Source organism: Eucyclogobius newberryi, unplaced genomic scaffold (assembly GCF_026437365.1).
Source record: "Eucyclogobius newberryi isolate DKJ021-1_F unplaced genomic scaffold, fEucNew1.0.hap1 SCAF_11, whole genome shotgun sequence".
NCBI classification, from domain to species: Eukaryota; Metazoa; Chordata; class Actinopteri; order Gobiiformes; family Gobiidae; genus Eucyclogobius; species Eucyclogobius newberryi.
The window spans coordinates 35,058,241-35,078,438 of record NW_027315735.1 but is presented as its reverse complement, the minus strand read 5'-3'; the positions used below and the strand labels follow the sequence as shown (position 1 = coordinate 35,078,438).

At 43.8% G+C, this 20,198-nt stretch overlaps 1 protein-coding gene across 2 annotated transcripts in view; it reads left to right on the top strand.

Moving 5' to 3' along the window:
• The window catches only part of htr4 (5-hydroxytryptamine receptor 4), a 198,683-nt gene that overhangs the window by 59,323 nt on the left and 119,162 nt on the right, over positions 1-20,198 (top strand). For both annotated transcript variants that reach the window (XM_072440041.1, XM_072440042.1), the window contains exon 2: positions 8,431-8,509. In XM_072440041.1, the coding sequence (XP_072296142.1) occupies positions 8,454-8,509 (56 nt within the window). In that variant the 5' untranslated portion in view covers positions 8,431-8,453. The remainder of the gene's footprint in view (positions 1-8,430; positions 8,510-20,198) is intronic.

Sequence of the window (20,198 nt, the reverse complement as noted above, 5' to 3'; positions counted from 1 at the left end):
TCCGAAGTCCTGGTCAAGATCCCGGCTCCGACCTGGACTTGAAAAACATTTACGATTGTATTTGGCATTATTTGTTCATCTAATACAGAGGTGTCCAAGCCTGTTTTACCGAGGGCCACATCTTATACGGAGGGCCACAAACAACCCGGCAATGTCAAATTTGACTTATTTGGCCTTTGACATTGTTCCGATGCCTCCGCCTTTAATAAGACCTGGAACATTAATATTAGGTTTGTATCACATCACAATGCTTGAATTTGTCAAATTTTACAGAAAAATTTGCTACTTTTTGTTGTTTGGACCAACTTAGCAGGAAGCTGGTGGGCCAACAAATGTTGGTCTGAGGGCCACATTTGGTCCCCGGGCCGCAGTTTAGACATGCCTGATTTAATATGAGATTATGATAGCCAAAAAGTAATTATATATTATACTATACTTCACTTCCCTACACCACACCGACCTTTCTCTTAATAATGTCAAAGCCCAAAAACAAGTAAAAATATATGAGAGCGACTTTATTTTGTTGAATTAATGTTTAGAGTCTGCATAAACTTTGACTGGAACGAGTGGCCCTGGTGTGATGTCACTTCCTGTCATTTTCTACAGATTTCGTTTTCTCCACAAATACCTGCTCGATCGGTGTAAAACTATCATTTATATGTACGACAGGTACAAATACATCAAATATATCGGAAAAACTTGTCATACGTGACTTTAAATTCACAGTTTATTATCATTCGTTACGTTTTATCTACGACGGCAGGACAGCGTAAAAATGTGATTACTGCAAAACCGCACTGCTACTTAAACGTGAATTATTTCTATAATCGTAATTTCCCGGACACAGACAGTGGCCCGTTCACAAGCGCTATGCTAATCTGACACGCGCTCCCGTAGAAAATGCTTAACCTCCCGCCCTGTCGCTCCCCGTTAGTATTTACGCTCCTCCGGGGATCATTTAGCGAGATTAGCATTCTGGACGTAGCGCCGCAGATGCGCTAATAACGCAAACATCCAACTTCACCTGGCCCCGTCGCGTGCGTTATGTTAAGTGCTGCTAGCCTAGTGCGAACGGAGACACAGCTGTGGCCATTACTTTTTTTTAAAAACAAGCTCCTCCGTCCAGAATACATCCCGGGGTCATTTTTCTTTACGATAAGACATTAATAATACACCATAAATTCAAATACATGCACAGTAGAAATTTTTCATTCGGAAGTTATGAGTTTATTTTACTCAAAAGCTATTAATCAGTCCAGTTGAGCTTCGTAAAAGGTTTAGTTTATGATACGTTTTGGCGACACAAGCACAAAATTGCGGCAATAATCGAAATAGTCAAAACAAAGTGATATTCGAAGCAGGCTCACAACTCGTACTGTCAACCCTGCGTTTTCTGAATGAAGCTGCTGAACACGGGGCGACCAATGAGGACGAAGAACGACGTGCACTAAACGATTATGGTATTCATGAGTCTGAAATCACGGGACACGCTCATCGCTGCTGCTGCCATCTTGTGGACGGAAGCCGCACGTTCATTGTGGGCGGCGCCGACAAAAAAGTCTCTAAACGATGGATTCTTTCTCTTCTGTCAGGTCCCCAAAGGCCACGTTTGTCCAGAAATGTGCCGCTGTGGTCAGGAGGGACCAGCGGACTCACAGAGGTCACCCCAGATGATTCTAGAGACACTGTAGGCCCCTGTGAGCTGACCACACACAGATTTTGACCATTGCTATGCCCCCTGGCTCACACCTGAAGGCGGAACCGCTCTTGGCACGTCCCACAGAGTCCGTAACAATAAATAAAGCATGCGATACCTTAGCAAAAACACAGCTTTGGGGGGGTTTTTTGGGACATCCGGAGGCAGAATGTGACTGACGTCCCGGGTCAGTCAGGGTTTTTCGTTCAGTCGCAGTGACAGGAGCGTGCATTTTAGATGAGACGAGTCTAGAGACCTGTCAACTCCACCACCGCCGGCGAAAGCTGACGAAGGGTCCCAGGAGAGAACACGATCTCTGCCCCGAGCGCAAGATCCGGGCTTTCACTGGACACATTAAAACAGACACCGTAAGTCAAGACATCGAATATAAAGAGGGAGGTTAGTGTCCCCCGACCGATCAAGTTATGCAGAGGTACGCGCAGGCAGTCGACGTTTCTCCAGGAGGATTTTATTGAAGGCTGAAAGATCGGTTGCTGCAGCACAAAAACACACACGATGAGAATGTTGAAAATTCTTGAAAGGATCGCCGTTCTACGTCTTTAAAGTTTCTGGATCGGTTCCAAGTTCTCGTCAATGGTCCACGACAACTAGGCCTACGTATGGTCCTTGCCAAAACGTTTCTCGAGCTGCGTGGCCCAATAAATACAGCCAGGATAGAAAATTGCTATAGAATTTATGTGAGAATGGTTGAGATTCGGAATCGAAACTCCGAAAAAATCGTAATCGAGACTCGAACGGGCGTCGCTCGCGTGAATCGTAAAATATCCGCCTCTCCGTATCGTACACGTTCATGCCAGTGATTGTTAAATATGGCCGTTTTCAAATTGGTCGCGATGATTGATGATTGATCCGTTTTATGTTCACCTTTGAACCCTGCCGAAGGTAAATAAAACGGTATCCGGCAGTGGTTTTACGCTCTGGAAAGTCACGTTAAACTCTTTACAGAACGGTCGGACGATCCCGAAACAAACAAAACGTCATAATAAAGTACGAACTGGCAGTATTTCTCTGTGACTGATAATGACCACTTTTTCACGTGGCTTAATAAAATGCCACAATGTCGATTTTTCCAACTGAATTCTTTCCAAACCTTGAGATTTTCCGTTCCTCCTCGACAGATGAACTCGATGAAATGCTTTTCTTTCATCGTCGAACATCACAACTTTTTAAAAATATGCGACCAGTTTTACGGAATCATACTTCCTGATTGATAAAGTAAAGTCAACATAAACAGACAATCTTTTTTGACAATAACTGTAACTTTTTGGTTCTTTTGATTAGTTTCTGCCCCAATTACAATCAACAACCAGCAAAAAACAGCCATATTCCGACGAAGGATTTGCCCCTTTCCGCCGGGTGCTTGAGCGAGAGCCCGAGTAGCAAAACAGAAGTTAGCATAGTGGTAGTTAGCATAGCATAGAGCTTGTGGTTGTCGATTTGTGTGCATATCTACAACCGAGTCGTGGTTGAAAATCACGGCACACATACAGCCCACGTTTTGTGAAGTGTTGCATACCTTGCGAATCGTGAAATAGTAGTAGTAGTTTAAGGCCGTATATTTATATAGTTTGTAATTGCACAATGCTAGTTGCTAACAGCATTAGCTCATGTGTATTTATGTATTATATGTTGTTGTTTTTTATAGATTGTGTTATATTTTATATTGATTGAAATATTTAAGATAAAAAGCCTGGATCATCTCTCCTGGTGGGTTCTTACCGATGCCCCCTGGTGCCCACAACCTGTATAAGCCATATGATTAGCGATCCCCACAGCAATAATAACAGATCTACTGCTTCTTCAGTGTTTGCAGATGACACTAAAGACCCTCCTGTGAAAAGCTTGTGTTTTTCCACTCAAATCCAGATTTACTCCGGTATTTTTTCCTCTTTTCTTTTTTACACTGACACATTTTCCACAAGGCTCCTCAGTGCGATGGAGGTCAATGCAGCGTTCATGTGTGAGATAAAAGCTTGTGTGCTTGACCCCGAAAGCGCCGGTCAAACCAGAGCAACGCTTGTTATGTAATTTTGTACAAAACGAGGTAAAAACGGCCTCTTATTTCAAATGCACGTCTTGCCCAGGGGTGAATATTTTAGCTTAAAGAAATGATCCGCATTGTAGGCCCTTACAGAAATCTACACTGAGACAATATGATGAATTATAGGCATTTTAGTGATTGAATGACTTAAATTTAATCAAAGAATAATAATGGTAGTAGTTTGAATTCACAAAAAATCACAAATGCTTAATCTGACCGTTTCTGTCCGTGACTAGACTCATCAACATAACATAACACAAACGTGCATTTTAACAGTATTAATTATAGCTGCTTCCATGTGTTTTAAAGGTCCCATATCATGCAAAATTGGCTTTTCAAAGCTTTTAACCCTCTTACAGTGCTGTTGGTGCCTCATATAATATGATTGATTATGTCCGTTGTTGGTTGTACAATCGACTTAACTTAACTTTACCTTGACTTAAAAAGCTTTTTGACACCTTGGATATCGATATCGGCTCGGAAAAAAATCACTTTCGGACGATCCCTAGTCTGAAAATGGAAGCGGAATCTATTTTAGAGAATCATTATTGGACACAACATAACCTTTAGCTCAGGCTAAAGCGCCAGGCTGGAGATTATAAACGGAAAAATGGCAATTAAAAATCAGCGATATTGTTCAAATTGAGCTGTGAGAAAAAGTGGTTCGGGTAGTTCAATTAAAATGTTGAGTTTCAAGAATTCTATGGCCGAGCTCTGCAGCTGTCGCGGATCGTTACACGGGAGAGAGTTCCGTAATCGCCGCCGCTCGCGTTCACGTTCCTGCCAATTAATTAGACTAAAGCGGCTTTGAGCGACGGGCTGCGCATCCATATGTGTCACTGGTGGTATTGTGTTCTACTAAGCCACAAATCCGCGCGTTTCGTACCATTTGACTGCTGTTTTGAGCCGGCGGATTGTCAGAGTTGGCGCTCGGTCGGTCGGCGTTTGGTCGTTTTGCTTCTAATGTTCAAAAATGTTAGCGTCATGAAGTGCCGAGGTCAGACAACGCAACCTTTTTGTGCGTGTGGCCCAAGAGTTTACAATTTTTACTTGATTTTGTGGGATAATACCATTTTTTGGTGTGTTTTTTTGTACTTTATTCACATTTCCCCCCCAGTTTTTAAATATAGAAAACGGAGAAACCAAAGCACAGAGCACGACCAGAGAGAACAAAAAAAGGAAAAAAATAAATGAATAAATACTGTATAATTCAAAGTAAACATCCCATTTGGTCCAAAGTCTGTCCAATTTATCCATTTTCAAATTATGTCTGAATGTGATTGCCCCCTTTTTTGTCTTCTTTTTTTCTTTTAATGTTTTTAGTAGAATGAAGTTCTTGTAAATATAAATTGTGTTTTTTTTTTTACATCATTTTTTATGCAATTAAGGGTCTGTTTATGACTAAAACTACAGAAAGTACTAAAACATATGAGTGACATCACTGGGGAGACTCGTGTTTGGCACCAAAATATATTATTATGTTTTTCTGAACCTTTAAACTTTATATTAATACTTGAATACAGGTGTTCTCATACACTTTTATTTGTCTAATAATAGTTTCTGTGACCTTAGAGTCTTGGCTCAGTGATAACATCGTTGCTAGGTAACGGCAGTGGTGGACGAAGTATTCAAATTGTGTTACTTAAAGTCCATGTTACAGATTCTCCTCTTTTTCTCTTTCTGACTCAGTTTAGTGGTAAAGAACCTGTGGTGAATGTTTATCACAGTTTTACTTCCGTTAAGTTGCAGTTTGTGAAGAAAGTTTGAAAAATAAGAGTTCAAAATGACGAGCTGAATCCCTCTGTGATGTCATCAGCGTGCGACACACAGACAGTTTAAACCATGGTTGGACTAAATAAAGGTGTTTTATGGTGTTATTGTGTGTCAGATCAGAACTGTTGTGTCATTTATGTGGAGTTTGGCTCCTGTTTACGGTCTGGTTGCTATGGTAACAGCGGTGGAATGACCTCTACCTGTCATATTTGTGCTCACGTCCAACCAGGAAGTACAATTATAAACTTTACACGGATCAAATTGGGGACAAACGGGCAAAATGTTTTGTCAAATCCCAAAAATATTTTCAAATGACTTGTGTCGATGAGGACAGTCGATATTTTGACCCATAATCCAGTGCTGCGGGTGGAAAGCGACGCAGGAATACGTTGAAAATGGCCTTGAATAATACGCGTCAGGTCAGGTACACTGTCGTCTCTTTTAACGGTGGAGATAGACATAGATATTCTCGTGTAAAAAAACGCTCTTCTGTCCTCATTGTAAAGGTCCGGTAACAGAATCTGACAGCTGCGTTCGCCCGGCTCGGACTTTCGGGAGCTAATCCGGGGCGAGGGTTCAAGCGGTCACATGTTCTGACCGCTCGCTCCGTATGAACGCGCTCGCACCAAAACAGAACAACGGTCCGGACTTTCACGTCGCACTTACGCAATTGTTTGAAAGCACAACACGGGCCGGCGATTTGTTTTGAATATCCGACAGTCATATAACGTGTACCATATTTTCCGGAGTATAAGTCGCACCAGCCAAAAAATGCATTATAGAGACGAAAAACACATATAAGTCGCACTGGAGTATAAGTCACATTTTTGGGGAAATGTATTTGATAAAATCCAAGACCAAGAACAGACGTTTCATCTGTAAATGCAGTTTAAAATAATAACAGACGAGAGAACATGGTGAATAGGTGTACGTATGCTAACGCTAACACCTTCAGCTACATGACGTATGCTAACGCTAACACCTTCAGCTACATGACGTATGCTAACGCTAACACCTTCAGCTACATGACGTATGCTAACGCTAACACCTTCAGCTACATGACGTATGCTAACGCTAACACCTTCAGCTACATGACGTATGCTAACGCTAACACCTTCAGCTACATGACGTATGCTAACGCTAACACCTTCAGCTACATGACGTATGCTAACGCTAACACCTTCAGCTACATGACGTATGCTAACGCTAACACCTTCAGCTACATGAGGCACAGACAGAACTGTGGTAAGTGTCTGGTATGTTAACGTAACATGAACAGTTATTCAGATAACTATAGCATAAAGAACATGCTAACAAGTTTAGCGAAGCATCAGTTTTACCCCAAATCACTAAATCCACTGAATTCTTCTTCCTCTGTGTCACTTCTAAACAACTCCACAAACTCCAGAGGAAGAGGAAGTGCAGATTCTTCTTCTGCATCGCTTAGAGCCTAGAGCGCCCTCTTGTGGTTGTCAGTGTGAAAAATAATGAATAATAATAAGTCCAAAACTATGAAAAAAGGTGCGTCTTATAGTCCGGAAAATACGGTAAATGTTTTATGGAAAAAGTTGGCCCAGCTCAAACTTGAAAAAGAGGTTTTGATCTCAATGTTTGTTTGTTTTTCACCTGGTTTGATACAGGATAGTTAATATATCAATTACTTTGACTTTGTGCACGATTTAATGTGTTTTTAGCAATTTGAGTGCAATTTGTCGGCGCGTCAGACTGGAAACTACGGATGAATTTGTCTGTTTTGTGTGTCTTTGTGTCTAGGTTCCCGTCACATTCACGTGTCGTACACTCAAGACGGTGGTCAAAAAGTTTTAAAAACCGTTTAAACCGTTTACTGGTTTAATTCTGGGTTAGCACTAGTTTAGACCTGGTTTGGTCTTTGTTTAGACCTGGTTTAGATCTGGTTCACACCTGAAAGGGCAATTTTGAAAATCTGCTGCTAAAACATTTTGTTATTTCTCACAAAAATCGAATCTATCTGTAGTTATTTTATTGCTTTAACTCAATTTGTTGGGGAAACTTACTGCGACCCAAAGTGTTGTTACAATGACGTGTTGAGCACCTCCAGTCCAGAGGCATTGGCCCTACGAAAAGTCTGGCCCTCGGGAAAATGAAGTTGACTAGCCCTGATCTAGAACGACAAAACAGAATGATAACCTTTAGAAAATCCCGTTTCATAGAATTTATTTATCGAAAAAAAAGGTCTAATTTAGTCTTGAATTGAGCCCGTGTTATTCCTGATCCATCCCGAGTTTAGTTTTGGGTTTACTTTAAACCTGAGCTTCTGTTAGAACATGTTTAGTCCTGATCTAGTCCTGGCTTAGACCTAGTTTAGTTCTGGTTTGGATCTGTTTTGATCCACGTCTAGACCTGGTTACAGTAAATTGTGTCTCATTTATCGTCCACTTTTGCACATTTTGAGCACAGTTTCGGTCACATCACCTGCATCTGTCTCTGTTTACTAAAAGGCAACAGGGCTGGCTTTATTTTGAAGTCCAAGGCTTTGTGTTCTGCAGGTTAAGAAATGTTACTTATACTCACTTATACAATCACTTTTTCCATTTCTGCTCTGGAAAAAAAAAAAAGCTCCAGAAACGTTGAAAAAGTGACATTTCCTCTTGACATTTTTGCCGTCGGTTGTTTTTAAACGACGAAGACCGATTTCCATAGTATAATTGAAGGGTTCAGTTTCGAAAGGCTTGTAGGGTGCGTGTTGTATTTTATTCGGACGGTTCGCTCCACTTTCAGCCCTTAAAATGCAGCGTTTTTACTCCGACCGGGAAGACGTTTAAAAAGTTCTGATCCAACGCACGACTTTGCACGACTTTGCACGACTTTCTTCAGACTGCTGACTACGGTTCTTTTTCCTTGTGCGTTTGTCCCGCAGGAAGTGTGCAGGTTTATGGTGACATGAGCGCCGGCGCCGCGGGACAGATGGAGGAGATGGAGGAGCTCGTCACCCAAGGGTAAGACGCTTCGAACGGGCGTTAAAACTCTCAGCGATCGCCCGGCGCGGCCTCTGTACGCTCTGAGCGGTGGCATGAATTATGGCTGTAATATCTGGTCATTTCCACAACTCGTTTCCGTCGGGACTGGGCTGAGCGTGCAATTTAGAGAAGATATTTCAGCTAAATTATTCACCGACCGCGCAGAATACGCTCGATGCGCGCGCACTTAAGGCGATCGTTTGTTTTTGCGGTGGTTTTTAATGTCTTCCTGTGCACTTTGAGCGTCTTGCGCATGTTTTCCGATGTGGTTTTCGCGCTACAAATGCGACTAAACTGGCGGCTAATGGTTCAAAACGAGTACATTTGGAACCTTTTCTCACTCCTGGTCGATTGAGGGATTGGACACGTGTTCAGGAAGTGGAAAGCGGTCGGATATAGACGTTTAAAAGAGATGAAACTGACACGTCAAGAACAAACAAGTGACTTCTTGATTGCTTTCATTGCGTGGAATGATATGATCTGAAAGGTTCTTTGGATAATTGCGTCTCATCGTGTTGAAATAGTTGTGTCGCTAACGCGCTGACAAACAGGGCTTGGACTCGCTAATGGGGATGCGGCGCAGATCGTGGGCGTCGCGCGAGAGCCGACACGTTCGCTCGTTACTAAAGACCGCTACCGTTTGATTTCGGGATCGCGGCCCGAGTGGCAGCGGCGGCGAGAGGAGTCGTTAACGGGGGAAAAGACACAATTACCGTGGCTAAAAATAGTCCTGAGTCCCCCGCGGACAACGTTTGACGCTTTGATGGGCCGAGATAAGAGCGAGGAAACCGTCTGTGAGCTTTTCCCCTGTTTGTGAAGAGGTACAAAAGGACATATGTGAAGAGAAAAGCTCTCACTGCCTGTGCTTTAAGACTGTTCCTGTTCGATCCCGTGTGGTACTGTCGAGGGATGATGCGGAACTTTCTCCGGAATTGTGCTTCGAATCCAGTTTAACGACGTTTGAAATGGTTTGCGTCGTCATTTCAGTTATAACGTAGCCCAAACGCATGTCCAAATTGTTCCTTATTAGTTACATTAGGCCCTTTTCTTGCCCGTCTCGGTGCGGCGGCTGTGAACATGTGGAGCTCCACTTCCTGCTCCGCTCCAGCTGAAATAAATCGATTCTTATCGAACACGAGGCAGAGTTAAGCGCGGGCAGCGCGTTAAGACGTCACTTACAACGTCAATACTGAGGGAATAAAATGTGTTTGTACAAGTGGGTTTGTCTTCTGAGCTAATGCTAACCAATGTAATCATGATGTTAATCAATGATGTTAAAGAACAAATAGTAGGGATTCATTACCGTATTTTCCGGAGTATAAGTCGCACCAGCCAAAAAATGCATAATAGAGAAGAAAAAAACATATATAAGTCGCACTGGAGGATGAAATGCAGTTGCAAGTGTGAAAATCACAAATAATATCACATATAAGTCGCTCCAGAGTATAAGTATAAGTATAAATATAAGTATATGAGTATAAATATGAAAACTATGAAAAAAGGTGCGACTTATTGAATCACTGCATCACCTCCTGCTCGCCTCCTGCATCACCTCCTGCATCACCTCCTGCTCGCCTCCTGCATCACCTCCTGCATCACCTCCTGCATCACCTCCTGCATCACCTCCTGCTCAACTCCTGCATCACCTCCTGCTCGACTCCTGCATCACCTCCTGCATCACCTCCTGCTCGCCTCCTGCATCACCTCCTGCATCACCTCCTGCTCGCCTCCTGCATCACCTCCTGCATCACCTCCTGCATCACCTCCTGCATCACCTCCTGCTCGACTCCTGCATCACCTCCTGCATCACCTCCTGCATCACCTCCTGCATCACCTCCTGCATCACCTCCTGCTCGACTCCTGCATCACCTCCTGCATCACCTCCTGCTCGCCTCCTGCATCACCTCCTGCATCACCTCCTGCTCGCCTCCTGCATCACCTCCTGCATCACCTCCTGCATCACCTCCTGCATCACCTCCTGCTCGACTCCTGCATCACCTCCTGCATCACCTCCTGCTCGACTCCTGCATCACCTCCTGCATCACCTCCTGCTCGACTCCTGCATCACCTCCTGCATCACCTCCTGCTCGACTCCTGCATCACCTCCTGCATCACCTCCTGCTCGACTCCTGCATCACCTCCTGCATCACCTCCTGCTCGACTCCTGCATCACCTCCTGCATCACCTCCTGCATCACCTCCTGCTCGCCTCCTGCATCACCTCCTGCATCACCTCCTGCATCACCTCCTGCATCACCTCCTGCATCACCTCCTGCATCGACTCCTGCATCACCTCCTGCATCACCTCCTGCATCACCTCCTGCTCGCCTCCTGCATCACCTACTGCATCACCTCCTGCATCACCTCCTGCATCGACTCCTGCTCGACTCCTGCATCACCTCCTGCATCACCTCCTGCTCGACTCCTGCATCACCTCCTGCATCGACTCCTGCATCACCTCCTGCATCACCTCCTGCATCACCTCCTGCTCGCCTCCTGCATCACCTCCTGCATCACCTCCTGCTCGACTCCTGCATCACCTCCTGCATCACCTCCTGCATCACCTCCTGCATCACCTCCTGCTCGCCTCCTGCATCACCTCCTGCATCACCTCCTGCTCGACTCCTGCATCACCTCCTGCATCACCTCCTGCTCGACTCCTGCATCACCTCCTGCATCACCTCCTGCTCGACTCCTGCATCACCTCCTGCATCACCTCCTGCTCGACTCCTGCATCACCTCCTGCATCACCTCCTGCATCACCTCCTGCTCGCCTCCTGCATCACCTCCTGCATCACCTCCTGCATCACCTCCTGCATCACCTCCTGCATCGACTCCTGCATCACCTCCTGCATCACCTCCTGCATCACCTCCTGCTCGCCTCCTGCATCACCTCCTGCATCACCTCCTGCTCGCCTCCTGCATCACCTACTGCATCACCTCCTGCATCACCTCCTGCATCGACTCCTGCTCGACTCCTGCATCACCTCCTGCATCACCTCCTGCTCGACTCCTGCATCACCTCCTGCATCGACTCCTGCATCACCTCCTGCATCACCTCCTGCATCACCTCCTGCTCGCCTCCTGCATCACCTCCTGCATCACCTCCTGCTCGACTCCTGCATCACCTCCTGCATCACCTCCTGCATCACCTCCTGCATCACCTCCTGCTCGCCTCCTGCATCACCTCCTGCATCACCTCCTGCTCGACTCCTGCATCACCTCCTGCATCACCTCCTGCTCGACTCCTGCATCACCTCCTGCATCACCTCCTGCATCACCTCCTGCATCACCTTCTGCTCGCCTCCTGCTCAGTTCTGCCGTGTCTAAACCGTGTGTGTGATCAATGAGCTGATCAGGAGCCTTTAGCGGCCCCGGGGCCCCGTGCGTTTGATTAAAAGTGGAGGAGGCAGAGGAGACGGTGGAGGCGGAGGAGGCGGAGGAGGCGCTGAGCTCAAGAACAGACGAAGCGCCGATAATCCAAAGCCGCCGGCAATTTGTGTTTAGAGTTTGAGCGTCTCCGCGTGGACGAGTGCAAAGAGCGCCGCAAGCTTTGTGCGCCACTGGCTTTGTCTGGAATGTTCCGCAGCAGGACATTAAACGTGTCCGTCGCCGTGGAGACACAATCAGGGGACAGCACTAGGCAAACCTGCTCACATGTGCTTTTTGAGTTTTCTTCTTTTCTTCTTCTTTTTTCAGTTTACTTTTTTTTTCTTCTTCAAAATAAAATTTTATTTAAAAAAAAAACTAATACTATAATAAAATAAAAATAGTATTATAAAACAAAAGATAGGACCAAAGACAAAAACTATATATTTTTTTAAAATGAGAAAAATTACATTGAGAATTTAGGAGTGGGCGGGGCCGATTATCTATGTTTTCTATGTTGTTACTTGAGTAAACAGGAACCAAATACAAACTTAAATACAAGTAAAACATGAAAAGAGTATACAAAAGTAAAACATTTGAGTATAAAAAAGTATAGCATACTTTTATTAGCGTAAAATGAAGTGACTGAATCGAATGATGAAACTTTGCTGTTGTCCTGCCTCTGCCGACGCCTCCGAAACACGTGCCAATCCGCCGCCACGGCAACGACGCACGACAATCGGAGGAAGATGATGAGCGAGCGAAAAACTCCCAAACAAACTCTGGTATGAAAAAGACTCGCGCAGAATAAACAGATATTTGTGACGAATACAGGCAAAAACGAGAGAAAAAGGGTGCGACCGGCTGCATTTTCATCACGGGTCATTTCAAGAAGAGCGACATAAAGTCAGTTTATCCCGGAGATTTACGGCTTCAGGATTTCAGCCAACTCCTTATGCTGATGACAAACGCCCCGTGTCCCAGGACCAGGACCCTTCGACGAGAAAAATGGATATATGTGCAACGTTTGACACTTTGAGGGAAGCGGGTCAAGGTTTACAAGGTCTGCGGGTTTATGGTCCGGAGCGATTTCAGACGAACATCGCGAAGACTTGACCCGCGGGACCTGGTTTATGTCGAGGTGTTGATTCACGCACGAGCTTCAATGTCATCCCTCTGTGCGCCCATAAAGAGAACGTCATGCGTGAGTTAGAGATTACTTTCAAAAGTTGCATTTCAGGTGTTTTGTTTGACTTTTATGATTGACCTTTTTGACCTTGATTTTTGGACGATCTGGCTTGCGTTTACTCGGGTTCTGTCGGTAAAAGTACCTCGGGTTGGCCCAGTTTGCACGTGTCGTACCAGGAAGAAGCCCGCCCGGACAGAGGACGATTCCAAAGGGTAAACGGTGAGCCGCAGCTGCCATCGCTGTTGAACGTGGTGGAATATTTACTGTAGTGACGGATTTGGGCCAATCAGATCTCATGGATGTAACAACTCCAACAACACCATATGTTTGTATAAAGTCACTCACGCAGAGGGACTGGAACAGAAAGAAGTGCCAACACATTTCAACTGGTGCCAAGAACAGCTCAAAAGTGTTGATTTCTGCACAAGAAAAATACATGATATCCTGTTGTCTATGTCAATCTCACATGTGTGGATGGATACCTTTAGATGGATACCTTTGGATGGATACCTTTGGATGGATACCTTTGGATGGATACCTTTGGATGGATACCTTTGGATGGATACCTTTAGATGGATACCTTTGGATGGATACCTTTGGATGGATACCTTTGGATGGATACCTTTAGATGGATACCTTTGGATGGATACCTTTGGATGGATACCTTTGGATGGATACCTTTGGATGGATACCTTTGGATGGATACCTTTGGATGGACACCTTTGGATGGATACCTTTGGATGGATACCTTTGGATGGATACCTTTAGATGGATACCTTTGGATGGATACCTTTAGATGGATACCTTTGGATGGATATTGGACGGATACCTTTGGATTGATATTGGATGGATACCTTTGGATGGATACCTATGGATGGATAACTATGGATACCTTTGGATGGATACCTTTGGATGGATACCTTTGGATCAATATTGGACAGATACCTTTGGATGGATATTGGATGGATACCTTTGGATGGATGACTATGGATACCTTTGGATGGATACCTTTGGATGGATGACTATGGATACCTTTGGATGGATACCTTTGGATGGGTTTGCACTCGCACACTCGTCAAGATCAGGACTAAACTGAACTACTAAAGCCGCAACCGAACCAAACATTTGTTGAGCAAGGCAGAAAATCCCAAATCCGATAAAATTATTACAATTATCCCAAAAAAAAGAAGGCGTGACCCAGAATATGAAGCTCAAAGGAAACATATTGAGCGGAGTGTTGTGCCTGAGGTTCCTGTGCAGGCCCTTCTGGCAGACGATGAACCAGAATCAGAAAATAGTTTATTGCCATTGTCGGTGATGAAAAACTCACAAACGTGGAACTTGCTCCGACGTTAAGCAGCACAGCAACAGGAAACAACAATAATTATAGCAAAAATACAAAAACCAGGGCATGAATAAAAATTAGGATTAACTAAATGAGATAGAAATAGACTTATACTAAATACTTTGACTGAATATATACACAAATTCCTCCATTCGACGGTTGTTCGAATGGATGTTAAAATCCCCTCTGTTGATTGGCTTATGATCAAGTTTTTCCCCAAACGGCACCGACCTGAGAACTACGATTTAAGGAAAGTATTTATACTTCAAATACAGGAACTTAAACTGCAGCCGCTGCAGCAGCTGCAGCCCGCAGATCGAATCATAAATCAGGCTTAAACCAGGATCAATGTGGGACAAGTGTGAACCGTTTAGTCATCTGAACTCAGGTAATCGTTAGCATTGGCACGTAGCTCCTGCACATGTGTTTGTATGTGGCACATGTGTTTGTGTGTGGCACATGTGTTTGTATGTGGCACATGTGTTTGTGTGTGGCACATGTGTTTGTGTGTGGCACATGTGTTTGTGTGTGGCACATGTGTTTGTGTGTGGCACATGTGTTTGTGTGTGGCACACGTGTTTGTGTGTGGCACACGTGTTTGTGTGTGGCACAGTGGTACGTGTTGAGAGACTCTGATGCAGATCTGAGCCCAAACATGAGGATTCAAGATGGTCCCAGAGTGGACGGGGGAACAACATACTGAGACCAAACAGGGCTTTACACTGGACACTGAGACATAAATACTGGATGGTTAAAAAAAGGACATAAACTCAAAATCTGACCTTTAAAACTATGGAAAAACTTATGACGTGTTCACGAAGTAAATGCAAACTTCTACACTACATTTCTGTTGTTTTTACCTGTAGTAATATCTAGTTTATTGATGAACCTTCTTTAAATATTCCCACATTTATGCAAACACCTTCTATGGGTGAAAAAACATATTATTGCTTCCTGAGATTTTTTTTTTTTTTCTTTCATTAAAGACAATTCTTGCAGTTAATCCTTCAATTCTTGCAATTTAAACAGGAGATTGAACCAGGATTAGATTTACCCTCACACGTCTCTAAAAGAGACATGTTCCTTACTTCTATCGCGTTCACAATGGGTTTCCCGAGTGAAATCAGACGTCGGAGGAACAGAACGTGGCTTTGGGTTTAAACAAACGTCATGGAAACGCACAGCGGCGCTCGGAAATGCCACAAAATGCCTAAAGCCCATTTCATCTGTCCAAGCACATTTTTTTATGCACGACGTTCATTCACTGCGACTGGAGTCTCAGCAGCACCTGTCGCTGTCGCCTCAACTTAACCAAAATAATCCTGTTTTGCCGCTTGTGGTTGATTACAAAAGTTAGCAGCTTGTGATGCTCTGGATCGGGCGTGTGGTTTGATTGGCGGCTCCGTGCGGCGAGAGCAGCGAGAGAGAGACGCTCACAGCTGCTCGTTAAAACTTCTGCCTTTCTACAGTTTACGAGACTTTTAACGCAGCGTCACCGGATCGATCAAAACGGTGGCTGCTACGGCTCATTCTGGCTCGTTCTCGGCTCGTTCTGCCTCGTTCTGGCTCGTTCTGCCTCGTTCTGGATCATTCTGGCTTGTTCTGGCTCAAATGCTGGCTCAAATGACGGCTCAAATGGCTGCTCCGTCTCGTTCCGACTCATTCTGGCTCATTCCGGCTCGTTCCAGCTCATTTTGGCTCGTTCCGGCTCAATCTGGAACGTTCTCGGCTCGTTCTGGCTCGTTCCGGCACGTTCTCGGCTCGTTCTGCCTCGTTCTGGCTCGTTCTCGGCTTGTTCTGGATCGTTCTGGCTCGTTCTGGCTCAAATGCTGGCTCAAATGACGGCTCAAATGGCTGCTCCTGCTCGTTCCGACTCGTTCCGACTCGTTCCGGCTCGTTCCGGCTCGTTCCGGCTCGTTCTGGCTCGTTCTCGGCTCGTTCTGCCTCGTTCTGGTTCGTTCTGGCTCGTTCTCGGCTCGTTCTGGATCGTTCTGGATCATTCTGGCTCGTTCTGGCTCAAATGCTGGCTCAAATAACGGCTCAAATGGCTGCTCCTGCTCGTTCCGACTCGTTCCGACTCGTTCCGACTCGTTCCGACTCGTTCCGGCTCGTTCCAGCTCATTTTGGCTCGTTCCGGCTCGTTCTGGCTCGTTCTCGGCTCGTTCTGCCTCGTTCTGGCTCGTTCTTGGCTCGTTCTTGGCTCGTTCTGGCTCGTTCTGGCTCGTTCTGGCTCAAATGACGCCTTCGTTTTCCTTCATCAAACCTTTCCTTTGCGCTCTAGTTTTATTTTATGGGGACAAACGCATCGCCATGGACACAGGAGGAGAGATGTCCAGCAGAGCAGACCAGGGCGAGTTAGAGACGAGGGTGAGCTGTTGTGAGTTTAGTCGCTGCATAAACGTGGCCTAAAGGTGGCGCTAATCCACAGTGTTTTGAGTTGGCTCGTGCGGTTTGAGTCTAGCATTTGAGGCGTAATCCTGTTCGTTTTTTGCCTCTTTTACCCGGTTTAGCCTCATCAAGACGGAGCTAAAAGTCCGTAAATCTGCTCGTTGTCAGTGCAGGTGATGAAGTTGGTGATGAAGTTGGTGATGCAGCGATTTTACGGCGATTCAAACGTAGGAAATGGTCCAAACTTTGGCCAAAGGTTGTGGTGAAGCGCAGCGTCTGAGTCACGGGCCGTATCTGAAATGGATCTGCTGCCGTCGGCTCACGGTGTCGATTTGTGGAGTTTATCTGAGGAGGACTTTCCCAGGCCGCTGTGCGCAGAGGTCTCTCCACACAAGCACCAGGTCTAAACCAGGGCTAAACCAGGTCTAAACCAGGTCTAAACCAGGTCTAAACCAGGTCTAAACCAGGACTAAACCAGGTCTAAACCAGGTCTAAACCAGGTCTAAACCAGGTCTAAACCAGGTCTAAACCAGGACTAAACCAGGTCTAAACCAGGACTAAGTGTGCACAGAGGTCTCTCCACACAAGCGCCAGGACTGTATTTTTAAACCTTTTCAAACGTCTAATATTAACATGTTTGATGGTCTTATCCTTTGGGCTTTTGGGACTCGTTATGTCGCACGGTGATGGATTTAGGTTATTTTTACCACAATTTATATTAAAAATGTCTTAAAGACATTGCAATGTCTTCCAAATTTAAACCAGGACTGAAACAAGACCAAACAAAGACGAAATGAGAGCTAAATATAGTTTTATATTCTGACCACTGCAGATCAGACTCTCCACTCAAGACAATAAACAAGATCCATACCAGGTCTAAACCAGGACTAAACCAGGTCTAAACCAGGACTAAACCAGGTCTAAACCAAGACTAAACCAGGACTAAACTAACAATAAATACTATATTTCACTCTTACTCATGGAATGTAAAAGCTGAACTTCTCTTAGTAGTATTCAGTAGTAGTATTCAGTAGTAGTATTCAGTAGTAGTAGTAGTATTCAGTAGTAGTATTCAGTAGTAGTATTCAGTAGTAGTAGTAGTATTCAGTAGTAGTATTCAGTAGTAGTATTCAGTAGTAGTAGTAGTATTCAGTAGTAGTATTCAGTAGTAGTATTCAGTAGTAGTAGTAGTATTCAGTAGTAGTAGTAGTAGTAGTAGTAGTAGTAGTAGTATTCAGTAGTAGTATTCAGTAGTAGTAGTATTCAGTAGTAGTAGTAGTAGTAGTAGTAGTAGTATTCAGTAGTAGTAGTAGTATTAGTATTCAATAGTAGTAGTAGAGTATTCAGTACATTCTGAAGTTACATTAAGTTACATTCTGAAGTTACATTCTGAAGTTACATTAAGTTACATTCTGAAGTTACATTCTGAAGTTACATTAAGTTACATTCTGAAGTTACATTCTGAAGTTACATTAAGTTACATTCTGAAGTTACATTCTGAAGTTACATTAAGTTACATTCTGAAGTTACATTCTGAAGTTACATTCTGAAGTTACATTAAGTTACATTCTGAAGTTACATTCTGAAGTTACATTCTGAAGTTACATTAAGTTACATTCTTAAGTTACATTCTGAAGTTACATTCTGAAGTTACATTCTGAAGTTACATTAAGTTACATTCTGAAGTTACATTCTGAAGTTACATTAAGTTACATTCTGAAGTTACATTCTGAAGTTACATTCTGAAGTTACATTAAGTTACATTCTGAAGTTACATTCTGAAGTTACATTCTGAAGTTACATTCTGAAGTTACATTAAGTTACATTCTGAAGTTACATTCTGAAGTTACATTAAGTTACATTCTGAAGTTACATTCTGAAGTTACATTCTGAAGTTACATTAAGTTACATTCTGAAGTTACATTCTGAAGTTACATTCTGAAGTTACATTAAGTTACGTTCTGAAGTTACATTCTGAAGTTACATTCTGAAGTTACATTAAGTTACATTCTGAAGTTACATTCTGAAGTTACATTCTGAAGTTACATTAAGTTACATTCTGAAGTTACATTCTGAAGTTACATTCTGAAGTTACATTAAGTTACGTTCTGAAGTTACATTCTGAAGTTACATTCTGAAGTTACATTAAGTTACATTCTGAAGTTACATTCTGAAGTTACATTCTGAAGTTACATTAAGTTACATTCTTAAGTTACATTCTGAAGTTACATTCTGAAGTTACATTCTGAAGTTACATTAAGTTACATTCTGAAGTTACATTCTGAAGTTACATTAAGTTACATTCTGAAGTTACATTCTGAAGTTACATTCTGAAGTTACATTAAGTTACATTCTGAAGTTACATTCTGAAGTTACATTCTGAAGTTACATTCTGAAGTTACATTAAGTTACATTCTGAAGTTACATTCTGAAGTTACATTAAGTTACATTCTGAAGTTACATTCTGAAGTTACATTCTGAAGTTACATTAAGTTACATTCTGAAGTTCCATTCTGAAGTTACATTCTGAAGTTACATTCTGAAGTTACATTAAGTTACATTCTGAAGTTACATTCTGAAGTTACATTCTGAAGTTACATTAAGTTACATTCTGAAGTTCTTTGTTTCACTTTGCAGCTTTGACTCGGACTGAACCTCAGATTCTTCTTCATCAGTGAGGCTAACGTTAGCGTCCGTGAGGCTAAAGTTAGCGTCCGTGAGGCTAAAGTTAGCGTCCGTGAGGCTAAAGTTAGCGTCCGTGAGGCTAAAGTTAGCGTCCGTGAGGCTAACGTTAGCGTCCGTGAGGCTAACGTTAGCGTCCGTGAGGCTAACGTTAGCGTCCGTGAGGCTAACGTTAGCGTCCGTGAGGCTAAAGTTAGCGTCCGTGAGGCTAAAGTTAGCGTCCGTGAGGCTAACGTTAGCGTCCGTGAGGCTAACGTTAGCGTCCGTGCTAAAGCCTCGTTGTGCTTCATGATTTATCCTCTGAAGTCATTGGAGCAGATGAAACTCAAATGCAGCCGACTCAAAGCTTCTCGTGTGTGTGTGAAATGTGAAGCCCGTGTGCCAACGTCAGACGCTTTTCCGACTTTAAAATGTGAAATACTTGTTCTGGCGGAGCACGAGCTGCACAAGAGGCCGGGGCAACTCCATTAACAAAGCATAATCAAGACATTTTCCCGTTTATTTTCCCGTTCTATTATTGATTTCATAAACGTGAGCAAGACGAATGTTTAATCAGTGGATTTAGGGATGGAGCTGGAGAATTAAGCAGGACCCTCTTGCTGTGAGTGCAGTGTGCCATGTTATGTAGAAGACGGGCCAATGGGGCTGTTTCTCCATCAAGGATTAATAAACTTTACATTTACAAGAAAAAGGTCT